At 42.6% G+C, this 13,867-nt stretch overlaps 1 protein-coding gene and 1 long non-coding RNA gene across 3 annotated transcripts in view; one reads left to right on the top strand and one right to left on the bottom strand.

The window, feature by feature from the left end:
* Nucleotides 1-12,631, bottom strand: part of LOC132603404 (probable plastidic glucose transporter 2) — a 94,356-nt gene extending 81,725 nt beyond the window's left edge. Inside the window, exon 1 of one of the 2 annotated variants that reach the window (XM_060316450.1) lies at nucleotides 12,493-12,631. Coding sequence is in view for 1 of the 2 variants with exons in the window: in XM_060316446.1 (XP_060172429.1) it covers nucleotides 12,483-12,488 (6 nt within the window). In the remaining variant the exon portion in view is untranslated. Of the gene's footprint in view, nucleotides 1-12,482 lie in introns of both variants that reach the window. The other variant, XM_060316446.1, reaches the window with a different exon arrangement.
* LOC132603407 (uncharacterized) lies at nucleotides 12,581-13,430 on the top strand. The gene is made up of 2 exons (XR_009568223.1): nucleotides 12,581-12,710; nucleotides 12,868-13,430. It is a non-coding gene; the product is annotated as an uncharacterized LOC132603407 (long non-coding RNA).
* The last annotated feature ends 437 nt before the right edge of the window (nucleotides 13,431-13,867 follow it).

Raw genomic sequence — 13,867 nt, 5'->3', positions numbered from 1 at the left:
ACGGTCTGTCCTAGCACTTTACGACCACTGGGCAGTTGCAAATCTGCAACTTCCCATATTTCTTAGACTTCTCATTTTAATCAACCACGTCCATGCACATGCATTGCTCACCTTATATCTCATCTTAACTTAGCCAACTTTCTCATTTCACCTCGGATACCTTTGCAATCTCGCCTAAGGTCATCAAAGTCGTTTCTTGCTCATGGATATCATACACTCATATTCATCACTAGTTCATTCACTTTCGTACCAACGGAAAAATTTCCGAGGTGTAACATTCTCCCCCCCTTAAGAACATTCGTCCTCGAATGTTAAAGTCTTCGGGGATTCTATAAAAAAAATTCTAGAGTTTCCCCTATAATATGGCACTACCATCCGGCCACAACAACCCATAATATCGATGCATCACAGGGCCACAACATAATAGCATAAAAATTTGGCCACACACGACCTAAAAGCATAAAAGGAAAATAGGCATACCTTATGATCTTGACGTTTCATCTTGGACCTCTTCCAAGGGCTGAAATAAATGTGGGTATTTGGTTCGCATACTTTCTTCCGCTTCCCACGTCATTTCCTCTCGTTTACTGCTTCTCCATAGAACCTTAACTGAGGCCACTTCTTTGTTTCTAAGCCTTCGTACTTGCCTATCTAATATGGCAATGGGTATTTCTTCGTAAGACAACTTTTCTGTCACTTGAACATCATTTACTGGGACGATCCTCGTAGGATCTCCGACACATTTTCGAAGCATCGAGACGTGAAATACTGGATGGACTGACTCCAACTCGGGAGGTAGATCTAACTCATAGGCCACTTTGCCTATCTTTCGTACAATCTCATATGGCCCAATGTACCGGGGACTAAGTTTCCCCTTTTTGCCAAATCTCATAACGCCCTTTATTGGCGACACTTTCAAGAACACCCAATCTTTCACTGCGAACTCTAAGTCCCTTCGACGATTATCCGCATAGGACTTTTGACGACTTTGGGCTGCTAACAACCGATCTTGTATGAGCTTAACTTTCTCTATAGCTTGCTGGACCAAGTCTAGCCCTATTAACATAGTTTCTCTGGTTTGAAACAACCCGATTGGGGATCTACACTTTCGCCCATATAAAGCTTCATACGGTGCCATCTGAATACTGGAATGATAACTGTTGTTGTAAGCAAATTCAATGAGTGGCAAATGATCATCCCAATTTCCTCCAAAATCTAACATACATGCTCGCAACACATCTTCAAGAGTCTGAATAGTACGTTCAGCTTGTCCATCGGTCTGTGGATGAAATGCCGTGCTAAGGCTAACTCGGGTCCCTAAACCCTCTTGGAAAGACTCCCAAAATTTAGCTGTAAACTGAGTCCCTCTATCGGAGATGATAGATACTGGAACACCATGGAGTCTCACTATCTCCTTAAGGTAAAGCTTGGCATAGTCTTCTGCCACATAGGTCGTTCTGACTGGTAAGAAATGAGCTGATTTAGTGAGTCTATCCACAATCACCCATATCGAATCATACTTACGTCGAGTACGGGGTAAGCCTGTAATTAAATCCATATTAATCACTTCCCACTTCCAAGTTGGGATTTCTATAGCTTGTAGCAATCCGCCCGGCTTTTGGTGCTCTATTTTGACTTGTTGTCAGTTAGGACATTGAGCTACAAATTCTGCTATATTTTTCTTCATTCCATTCCACCAGTATATGGACTTAAGATCGTGATACATCTTCGTCGCTCCGGGGTGAACGGAGTAACGGGAACAATGAGCTTCTCTCAAAATCTGGTGGCGTAGACTTGCCACATCAGGGACACATAATCTGCCTCTACATCGGAGAACTCCGTCTCCTGAAATATCAAAGAATGACTCCTCCTTCTGAGGGAGTGTATCTCTGTACTGCATTAGCATGGGATCCTCATATTGTCGCTTTTTCACTTCCGCTACTAGCGACGAGACTGCCGAATTCTGAATAGTAGCTCTGCTGCTACCTGAGTCCACCACTCGGACTCCTAGGCTAGCTAACTGTTGCAGCTCACGGGCCATCTCTTTCTTTTCTGGTCTTACATCACTTAGACTTCCCATCGACCTACGGCTAAGAGCATCAGCTACAACATTTGCCTTTCCGGGGTGATACAAAATATCAACATCGTAGTCTTTCAGTAATTCCAACCATCGTCGTTGCCGCAAATTTAACTCTTTCTGCTTGAAGATGTATTGAAGACTCTTATGATCTGTGTAAATATCCACGTGGACACCATATAAGTAATGTCTCCATATCTTTAATGCATGGACCACCGCGGCCAATTCTAAGTCATGGGTAGGATAATTTTGCTCATGTTTCCGCAATTGCCTTGAAGCATACGCAATCACTTTGACATGTTGCATCAACACACAGCCTAGCCCAACACCTGAAGCGTCGCAATACACAATGTATCCTTCCAATCCCTCTGGAAGTGTCAGAACTGGGGTAGAAGTCAATCGACCCTTTAACTCTTGGAAACTACGTTCACAAGCATCTGTCCATTAAAACTTGGCTGATTTCTGTGTCAACTTTGTGAGTGGTGCAAAAATAGAGGAAAAACCTTCAACGAATCTCCTGTAATAACCTGCTAAGCCCAGAAAGCTACGAACCTCTGTAGGAGTTGTGGGTCTTGGCCAAGTTTTCACGGCCTCAATATTTTGACTATCCACTCGGATACCATCAGCTGCAACAATATGCCCTAAAAATGCCACTGTGTTCAACCAAACTCGCATTTGGAAAACTTCGCGAATAACTATCGAGTTCGAAGAACTCCAAGGACCATACACAAATGATCCGCATGTTCTGCCTCGGATCTAGAATACACCAAGATGTCATCGATAAATACTATCACAAATAAATCCAGGAAGGGCCTGAACACGTTATTCATCAAATCTATAAATACCGTTGGCGCGTTCGTTAGCCCAAATGACATTACCCGAAATTCAAAATGACCATATCTTGTTCTGAAGGCTGTCTTAGGGATATCTTTCTCCCTAACTCTCACTTGGTGATACCCTGACCTCAAATCAATCTTTGAAAACCATTTGGCACCTTGCAATTGATCAAATAAATCATCAATCCTCAGGAGAGGATATTTATTCTTAATCGTCACCTTATTCAATTGCCGGTAATCGATACACATTCTCAAAGAGCCATCTTTCTTTCGGACAAACAATACGGGCGCTCCCCATGGGGATGAACTAGGCCTAATGAAGCCTTTATCAAGTAAGTCCTTCAGTTGCTCCTTCACTCTTTCGATTCTGCGGGTGCCATTCTATAAGGAGGAATAGATATGGGTTTAGTGCCTGGCAATACATCAATGGCAAAATCAATCTCCCGTTCGGGAGGAAGGCCTGGAAGCTCTTCCGGGAACACATCCGGAAATTCGTTCACTACGGGAACTGACTGAAGAGTCGGCGATTCAGATTCTACATCTTGAACTCGCACTAGATGATAAATACATCCTTTCGTGATCATATTCCTTGCCTTTAGATAGGAAATAAATCTACCTTTTGGTGATGCCGCATTCCCTTTCCATTCTAAGACTGGTTCTCCCGAAAACTGGAAACGAACCATCTTCATTCGGCAATCAACATTGGCATAACAAGAAGCCAACCAATCCATGTCCATAATAACATCAAAATCTACCATTTCTAGCTCATGCAAATCAATCATGGTACGATGGTCACAAATCGTGACTATACAATCCCTATATACTCGGCTAGCTATTACCGATTCACCCACAGGTGTGGACACCTCAAAAGGTTTGATCGACTCCGGCTCAACTATAAATTGACCCGCAATATAAGGAGTAACATAGGATAAGGTGGAGCCCGGATCAATCAAAGCATATACATCATGAGAGAATACCGATAATATACCTGTGACTACGTCAGGAGAAGACTCAAGATCTTGGCATCCAGCCAAAGCATAAATACGGTGCTGAGGACCGCTAGTACTGGGGACTCTCCCTCTGCCTCTACCATGGCTGACTGGCGCATGTGAACCTGGCCCTGTAGGGCGTACAGATGCCGAAGATCCGGCTACCGACCCTGATGGTTAGGTCCTACCTCTACCATGTACTGAGGGGTAATCACGCATAATATGGCCTGGTCGACCACATGAATAGCAAACATCTGAACCCAATCGACATTGACCCCAATGCGACTTCCCACACTAGGAACATCGTGGTATAGGTGGCCTTGACTGGCCTGAATCACCTCTAAACTAGGACCCCGAATAGCTCTGACTCGGCCCGGGATGAGTAGATCTATCAAGGCTCTGGCCTGAAAACCGTGGAGGTGCACTGGTCATAGAATAGCCTGAATGTCTAGGGAACTGTTGCCTGTGTCCGCCTCTGGACTCACTCATTGGGACCGAAGATATGGCCCTCTTGCTATGTCCCCGATCTTGTTCACGCTCACTTCTTCACTGTTGTAGGCTTTCCTCTATGTTCTGAGCATGTGCCTGAGTGCGTGCAATATCCATACCGTCCTGAAGAGACGCAGTCAAGCATTTGTCCATCATATGTGGCCCTAGGCCCTTTACGAATCGATGTACCCTGTCGCCCATATCTGCTACCATGGCCGAAGCATACCTGGCCAAGGAGTTAAAACGGAGGCTATACTTTAGGGCACTCATAATGCCTTGACTCAAATTTAAGAATTTATCAGCCCTAGCTCGCCGAACTTCTGGAGGCATATAATGACGGAGAAAAGCATCAACAAACTCTTGCCATACCGGGGGAGGTGAATTGGCTCCCCGTGAAGCCATCCAAACCGTATACCATTGGACCGAGACATCTCTCAATCTATATGACGCTAACTCCACCGACTCGGTGTCTGAAGCGTGTATCGATCGGAGCGTCCTCAACATACCATCAATGAAGTCCTGAGGATCCTCATCCGGCTTTGACCCAAAGAACTCCGGAGGGTTTAAAGTAATGAAATCACGGGCCCTTGCACTAACAACATTGTCACCCTGCCTCGTACCTTGCCGCTGACTCTGAGCAGCAACCAACTGTGTAAGCAATTGTATGGCCTCTTTGACATCTTGGCCTGAAGCATCCGGGGGAGGAGCTGGAGCTCCCTCACGCTCCTCAGTAACCGGCACTGTCTGGGAAGACTGGGATTGGGCCGCACTCTGGGACTCACTTTCCTCTACTACCGGTGGCGGTGCTCTTTCAGCCCGCTTTTCTGCCACCGTCTTTCCCTTTTGGGCTGCCGTAGTCTTTCCCTCTTTGGGCATCTCTGAAATACACAACACACGATTAAGGAACAAGAATTTCTTACATCATGGCTCTATCGCATGATTCTTATGAAGAAGGAAGGTCATTTATTCCTAAAATGTCCGCAGCTTCTTGTTTATAAGTGTGGCGTGCAACACACCCATAACCAAGACTCTACTAGACATGGCTCGTAGACACACCCTAGGACTGAACTGCTCTGATACCACTTTTGTCACGACCCGACTCGGGGCCGCGACGAGCACCCGGTGCTAGCCCACCCGGACACCCTCTTAGCTTACTCTTATGCTTTCATCTAGGAGAGCCACATAATTATACATGCATTTCCATTCATTCGTTAACTAGTCCCATTTGGACAGCAGCACATTTATATCATCATAGGCATCTATGCCACATCAATGTACATGGGCCAACGTGGCCGACAAAATGATATACAAAACATAGGCCGACAAGGCCAGACTTATCCAAACACATACACGTGACTACGAGCCTCTAAGAAGAGTATAACATATCACATGAGCGGGACAGGACCCCGCTATGCCCATATTTATATACACAAAAGAATGAATACCCAAAAGCTATGACTCCGGAAGAAATAGAGTTCTGCTATGTAATCTCTGGATAAGCAGCTATGGATCAAGTCTGTCTCCTTGTGCACCTGCGGGCATGACGCAGCGTCCACAAATAAAAGGACGTCAGTACGAAGAATGTACTGAGTATGTAAAGCATGATCAACATCGATATATATAAGCATAAGGAACAACATATCAAATAGCATAGGAGGCGAGACAATAACATCATCATCATTACACTTACTTGCCTTTCATAGGGGCTTCCCATTTTTCATACGTGTTCGTACACCTACGTCATCATCCGTATTCCATAATAGTACTCGTACCATACTCGTGCTCATATTCGTATACATGTCCTTAGTCGTATTCTCATACATAGTCTTATCACATTCATATCCATATTATATACTTAGTCATTTCACATACATAGCATTTTACATAGCATACCCGACCTCATAGGATTGGTGTTTCATACGTACTTGGCCAACCAAGGCTTAAGGTTACTCATACCTGGCCCTACCAAGGCTTCAGGGTTATTCGTACCATCTGCAGAGGTGTGAGCGCATTTCGTAATCGTATACATACTTTATACATATTCATATACATATATTCTACCCGGCGTCATAAGCTCGGGGTTTTATTATAGCCTTTCATAGGCACATATAAGCATAATAGCCCGTAGGCACCTTTAGCATCATTATTAATATCATCATCGTTACTATCGTCATCATTATCGTTACTTCTATATCATGGGCTTACTCGTCGTATGAGGTACGTAGTACAATCGTAGCACATATCAAGGATCGTAAGCTTATGAGCTCGGAATATCAATCATTTGGAAACAACATACTCATATAGAGGAATTAGGGATTTGGCCAAGAAACCATGCCTTATGAAAGAAGGATTAGCCTTACATACCTTTTCGTCGGACTATTCTACGCTTGCACGTCCCCTTCCAATGTTAGCGTTTCTACCTTCATTAATATCATAACAATGGCCATTAGTCATTCACATTATCCACATTATCTAGATTTCTCAACTTGCTTCTAATTCATCCATATTCAAGGTCATAACACCCAACTTCGTCCATCCGTCTAAAGTGTCTAGTTCATGATCTTTAATACCATTTATAACACATTCATATCACAACACAACAACATTCGTGATTCAATTCAAACTATTCCTCAAAATGTCACTATTTATCATTCATGACCTAGTTGACCATATTTCTACAATCCATGCATTTCAACTCTCCAATATCTTATACATTATATAAATATCATGAATCTTACCTTAGAAGTTGTAGGAACAAGCTTTAGTTGATAATACTCCACTTTGAGAAAAACCCTAGTTTTTCTCCATTTGGATTTCTTGACTTGGATGACCTTTGATGATGTTCTTACTCTTGATTCACTTTGTTTTATGTTGTTGATGACTTATGATCCTTGAAAACTTGGATAATAAATGTAGAGAGAAGTTTTAGAGAGAAGTGGTGTAATGTTGAAATGAAATAAAACAAGTGTTGGTCCCTTTATTTAATGACTTGCAAAATCTTAACTGAAGTGCACAGTGGTCGTCCATAGGGGTTTACGGTCCGTATTCTAGTTTACGGACCGTCCTTCGTGGTCGTCTTTAACCATATTCAGAACCAGAAACTTAAGGCTGCAACATGGTGATTTACGACCATGGTTTATGGGCCGTAAATCACTTTACGGTCCGTCCTCCAGGTCGTATTTAGCCATTTCCTCAACTGGCAGAAAGTTGAAGTTTTGCATGCCAATTTACGACCTGCTAGTTTACGGACCGTATACCAATTTACGGTCTGTCCTAGCACTTTACGACCACTGGGCAGTTGCAAATCTGCAACTTCCCATATTTCTTAGACTTCTCATTTTAATCACCCACGTCCATGCACATGCATTGCTCACCTTATATCTCATCTTAACTTAGCCAACTTTCTCATTTCACATCGGATACCTTTGCAATCTCGCCTAAGGTCATCAAACGTCGTTTCTTGCTCATGGACATCATGCACTCATATTCATCACTAGTTCATTCACTTTCGTGCCAACGGAAAAATTTTCGAGGTGTAACACCAAGCCTTGAGGAAAAACGAGTGTTGTCTTGGCTAAGGCCGATCTTGTCCGATTCGAGAAGCCGGTTCTTCTCAACCATCTCGGCCAACTCATTCTTTAATCGAAGGTTTTCAGCCTTCGCCGCGTCGAGCTCGGGTTGAAGGTTGGAAAGAGTAACTGCTCGATTCAATTCATCCTCCTTCACCCGCAAAAGGTGCTGGAACTTCTCCGTTTCTCGACCTTGGGCATCCAGCTGGCCCTTGAGATCGTCAACTTCTTGCTGAGCGCGGACGAAGGCCACGTTAACAAGCACCACACTCTGCAAAAGAAATAAGTTAAAACTCAGATAAACGAGAAACTAATATTCTCATTGAATTATGCAAGGATGGCTGATGAACTTACTCGATTGCCCGCGTGCATGCCCTCGTTAATGAGACACTGCCAGGGGACTCCGTTCATCTTTCGTTTGTCCGAGTCCGAGACGAGCGGCCTCAGGTAGCTTGCTACTCCCACCGGGCGAGAAAAAAAGCTCCAGTCCTTGGGGAGGGTGATTACGGCCGATCTGGTCCTTCTAGATTCCACGCTTGGGGCTGGGAAGACACGCACCAGGCTATCCCTAGCTCCAGTCTCGGTGGTCCGGCTAGCCGCCCTCGTGGCTCGAGGGATCGGGAGATGTCCAAAACCGGCAGCTTCGCCGGTAACAGGAGGAGCGTCCGAGAACATGTCATCAAAGTTATCCGAACTTGAACCTGGAGTTGGAGAACTCGAGCCGGCCTTAGCAGCCTCGATAGAGGCAGGGATCTCGGAAGGTGCGGCGGTCTCATAGCCGGGCAGTGGGCCCACATCTACTGGAACTGATCTCGGGGACCGATTCTGCCCTCAGATCGGTCTCGGGTGCACGCCCGGACCTTCTGGTCCTTTGCAGGGGGGTTTCTTCGGATGAATCATCACCTGAAATATCGACAAATTCAATCGACCTTAGAGGAGTCGGATAATGAATTTCTTCCCCTCCTGTGTGCAAGGCCGGAGCTGTCGGTCCCTCCCTGGCTGAAGGGAGTTATGAAATGGTGGTACCCTCCTCTGGAATAGAAGCAAAGGGAGGGGTCACACCGATCCTCCGAATGAGGAACTCGGGCTCGGTTTCATCTCTTAGAGTCCGAACGACGCTCCTCGCCCTCTTATTCGATTTATGCCCTTTGTCAGAGGGATTTTTTCTCTTGTTAGCGGCAGAAATGATACGGGATGTACCCGCTGAATTGAACTCGGGTGCCGACACAGCGGGTTCGGCCGCTGGCTCCGATCTTGGGTTCACCGAGCCCTTGGGTAAACCTGAGTGCCGAAGATGTTACAAAAGGGAAATGTAGAAAATGCAATGAATACCGATAGAAGCAAAGTTTTACCGTGGTTGTGAGCGACCCATCGGCCACGCGACAGGAGTCCCCATGTCCGTACTTCATGGGTGTGCTGGTTAAGAAGAGCACTAACCCATTTGTTGATGTTCTAGACAGCCGGAGGTATCCACGCCACAGCTGGTATAAAGAAGGGGACCAATAGTGAGAATGTGAAGAGACTAGTGTTTGACAAAACATTCAAAAGAAATTATTAAAAGAACTTACGATTATCATTCCACCTCTCTGGGAAGGGCATGTAGTTGGCCGTAATAATGTCCGCGGTCCTCACCCGGACGTAACGCTCTAGACAACCCGGTCTCTATCTTCGTCCATCTTCGAGAAGATTGGGTTCCGGCTTCGCTTAGCTAGCTATATTACACCCCCCGGAACAACCTCGGGGAGTATAGCCAGATGAAGTGAGCCAGCGTGAACTCCTTTTTCAAGTTATTGGCCAATAGCCGGAGGCAGGCCACGGTCCTCCATACGATCGGGCCAATCTGGTCCAGGGTTACATCGTAAGTCCGACACATATCTAGGATAACCGGGTCGATCGAAGGGTCGAGCTTGAGTGTGAAAGGGTAGGTGTAAACGTATAAGAAGCCCTCCCGATGGTCGGTGATTGATTCATCAGGTCCGGGGGCAATAACTTGTACCGGACGGTTATCCCATCCGCAATCAGCCCGGACTAAATCAAGTTTGTCCTCGGTAATAGACAAGGGGTACCGTCTTACATCAAACCCCTTGTCGGAAACCAGAGAAGGTTTCTCAACCTCAAAATCCTTGTTATAGTTGGGTTTGGACGGTACAATGTCCAAAGCAGTGGGCTCTAAGGCGATTTTTCCTTGGGATTGATAAGTTGGCTCGGTTCCTTGAGAAGAAATAGAGGGAACATCGTGGGAGGTGGTTTCGGTGTTAGCAGACATTTGGAAGTTGTGGAAAAGGAGATTTGGCAAATTCAAAAAAGAAGTTAGAAAATAAAGGGAGCAGTTAAGAAAAATTTCAAAATGGTAAGAGTAAGAAGAAAAGGAAGCAGCACTTTCTAAATAAGAATAGCTAAAGAAGTTGGTGGAGCTGGTTTCTTCTCACGCAATATAAGCAACGAATCAGCAAGAAATAAGAGATGAAGGATGATTAGAAGTGATGAAGTGAAGAAACAGAACATAGAAGAAGTGAAATGGAAGATGTAAAATGGAAGAATGAAGAGGTGAAGGGCATTATATAGATATGGGGATCGAGGCGGTTTCAAATCCCAGCCAACCAGGGGATGCCACGTGTCCCACAATTAATGAGAAGTGACTTGAAACAACGTGCGTTACGGCGGTTGTCAGAGCTGACCATCCGAGATGAGACACATGGCTGATGACAGAGGGACGTGATGCAACTGTTCCCGCCAAAATGAAAAGATAATAACGAGCATATAGAACCACCGTTTTTTGATTCATCCACTTCCCGTTACTCCGATAAAACCGTCCGGAAAGTGTGGGGACTATCTGTATACGGTAAAAATCGGACATATGCTAGACCGGTGAGATCGGAGGTCGAGGGAAGAGAGAAACAAGCACGACCATGAAGACTTTCTTTCGGATCGAAGAAGTGCTTGATTCGAAGAAAGCGAAGGAAATCGTTTGGTTCGGTTTCTCCATAGCCGAGTTGATCGTGGCCGTTGGTCCAGTTGGTCATGGCCGTTGGTCCGGGTGATCCCTTACACAATTTCCACGCGTCAAGACCGTTCTGCCACATTGTACTGCCTGTCGTACGGGTGTCAGACCGTACGACCCAATCTTATCCTTTTAGGGTTTTTCTTTATTCAAAAGGGCTTTATGTTATATGAGGCCCATGAGGCAAAACTATAAATAGGGGGCATTACCCTACTTTCAAGGGTCGGCTTCTTCAGTTCTAGAACATTGTAATTGCAAAATATATAAAATCTCCCTCTCTCATTCCCTGATTTTGATCCGGATTCAGTGTGTTCTTTAGCTTTATTCAATTAAACAATACATATATTATTAAATACATACATTTAGTGCAAACCATCGATTATTGTTCACTTGCTCATAGCATATCCATATTCATTTTCTTCCAATTACATCGATTAAAGATTTTCCACATATCCTATACCTCATTTACAAATTCAATTGATTACCTAAATTCGGGGTAAACAACTACTACTACCACCACCACCACTACGCCAAACATGGAATAGAACTAGTCCAAGGATAACTCCTGTACTCCTATGGGATTTCTCATCCAACCTGCTCGAACCAAATATGCACTATGACTGATAGGGCAGAGATAAACAGCTTAAGAGCCCGTTTGGATTGACTTATAAGCTGTTTTCAGTTTTTTTGAGTGTTTGACTGGTCAGCTTAAAGTCATTTTGTGCATAAAATAAGCCTAAAAAAATAATTGAGCCCGTTTGACTTAGCTTATCTAAAGCAACTTATAAGTTGAAAACAGCTTATAAACCAAAAAAATAAGTTAGCCTACCCCAACTTTTGTTTTAGCTTATAAGTTGTTTCCAGCTTATAGGCTGCTTATTTTAAGCCCATCCAAACAGACTCTAAATATAACTACTAATTAAATTAAGCAGCATTCCATATCCTCTTTCTCAACGTCCAAACAGGATAAAATCCCCCAGAAATCCAAATCTGGTGTTTAAACAAAAACAAAGTACTAATAAGTACATCAATTACTGTCGATATTCAAACTCTACTGTAAGTAGGCATCATGCTAGATTTCTCATCACCAAAGCTCAAGCATGCTTATATAATTCTAAACATCAGAACACAGTATAATCATATTCAACTTACACAAGAAAAAAAAAGTACAGTACTCCCTCCATCACAACTCACGTAGCATCTTTCGAATTTCGAGATTCAAACAAGCCTTTTTTTACCATAATTTTTTCATATATCTTTTAAATATTTTAAATTATCAATTATTGTGACATAGTTTTTATTTTTATGTAGTTTCCAAATATATAAATTTTATTTCAAAATACTTAAAAATCTCTTGCCCGAATTCCCATCAACATTAAGCTGTTTGACGTGGCACATAAATTGATACAGAGTAGTATATAAGCGTAAAAAGAAAAGTGTAATTAATACAAAGCTTATAAAAAGAAAAGTGTAAGGAATTAGTGAACATTCAATATAAACAGTTTATCCAACGATTTATACCTCCATTTACCTTTCTCTTACTATCCGATCATCCAACGATGAGAGAAAAAATATCCAATCAAAGTAAAAGCAACCGCTAGAAGAGTCCTCGTTTCACTGAAACTTCTGGAATAACTCTATCTTTAGATGCAATTATAGAAAAAGAATCAGTGATATGTGGTTGCTGCTACTATATGACTGCTGTGATTGTTGAAGACGACACTGCACCTATATAAGTAGTATTATTTTGTCCGTCTCTTTACCTTTTCTTTTGTCTTATTATTATTTTTTCTTCTTCTTTTTGGAGGAGCGTGATATTCTTTCTAAGTAGTAATAATAATCATGTTTTATTAAGAAAGTGAAATTGGAAGAATATTAATTAATGGATGTTTTGTGTTTTTTCTAGAATTCAGGTCCGATCTCGGTGGTGTTCGAGAATGATGCCTCTGCCACGTGTTGTTGGTTAACATATCAACCGAATATAAGGATGGCACAGTCGTGTTATATTGATCACTTCCCAATGTGGTGAGTGCTGACATGTCTTTCCATTATATGTAATTTGTAACTTGTGAAGAGGCTAGCGGGATGTTGGCACGGGCCCAGTGTCTTAGTTTGCATTAGCTAAAGCTGCAAAAACTTTATACGTAAACATAAAAAATGTTGCTAGTTCGGGCCCAACAATTTATGTTAGAGTGCATGTCTTGTCTTGTTTCAACTTTATTTGATCCAATTTTTTAAGTTTGTTTGAGGAAATTATCTCTTGCAAATTCAAAAGTAACTTAACTTAATTTTTTGTTTTACTCTTGACAACAAGTTTTATTGTGAAAAAGTTATCACATATTCAATAGCACAAGTTTGAAAAGCCTGTAGCCACATATGTTGTCTTGTAATTACAATCCCACTTGTGAAATTACACTCGATATACTGTTGTTGTATTATATTTATGATCACAAATTTCAGTTTTTTTTCCTTCGAGGTACGTACCATCTGCATTGTAGAATGAAAAACAATACAAAAACTCACATTTACATATGATTTTATTAGTTTTGTCTTTTTACTTTGCAAATAGATAAAAGAATAGAGTATATGGCAAGAATTATTGTTAGAATAATTTTGATTAAGATTATCTATTGAATTTAGCTAAACAAGTAAACGTGTGCAGATTAGCTATCAGTGGTAGGGCTGGGCATAATATGGTTCAAACCGAAAAAACCGACCGAACCGAATCAAAGTTAATTTCGATTTTGGTTTATCGGTTTATTCTGTCCGGTTCGGTTTAAATTTATAAGATTTCAACAATTCGGTTCGATTTATGCAAAATTTAATTCGGTTAAACCGAAAAATTGAATTTTAACTAATCACTTTTTTCTTGAAACATATATTATATATTCCTTGTACAATTCCTT

Source organism: Lycium barbarum, chromosome 7 (assembly GCF_019175385.1).
Source record: "Lycium barbarum isolate Lr01 chromosome 7, ASM1917538v2, whole genome shotgun sequence".
Classification (NCBI taxonomy): Eukaryota; Viridiplantae; Streptophyta; class Magnoliopsida; order Solanales; family Solanaceae; genus Lycium; species Lycium barbarum.
The sequence above is the reverse complement of the archived record's forward strand: the minus strand, read 5'-3'. Positions and strand labels throughout refer to the sequence as shown.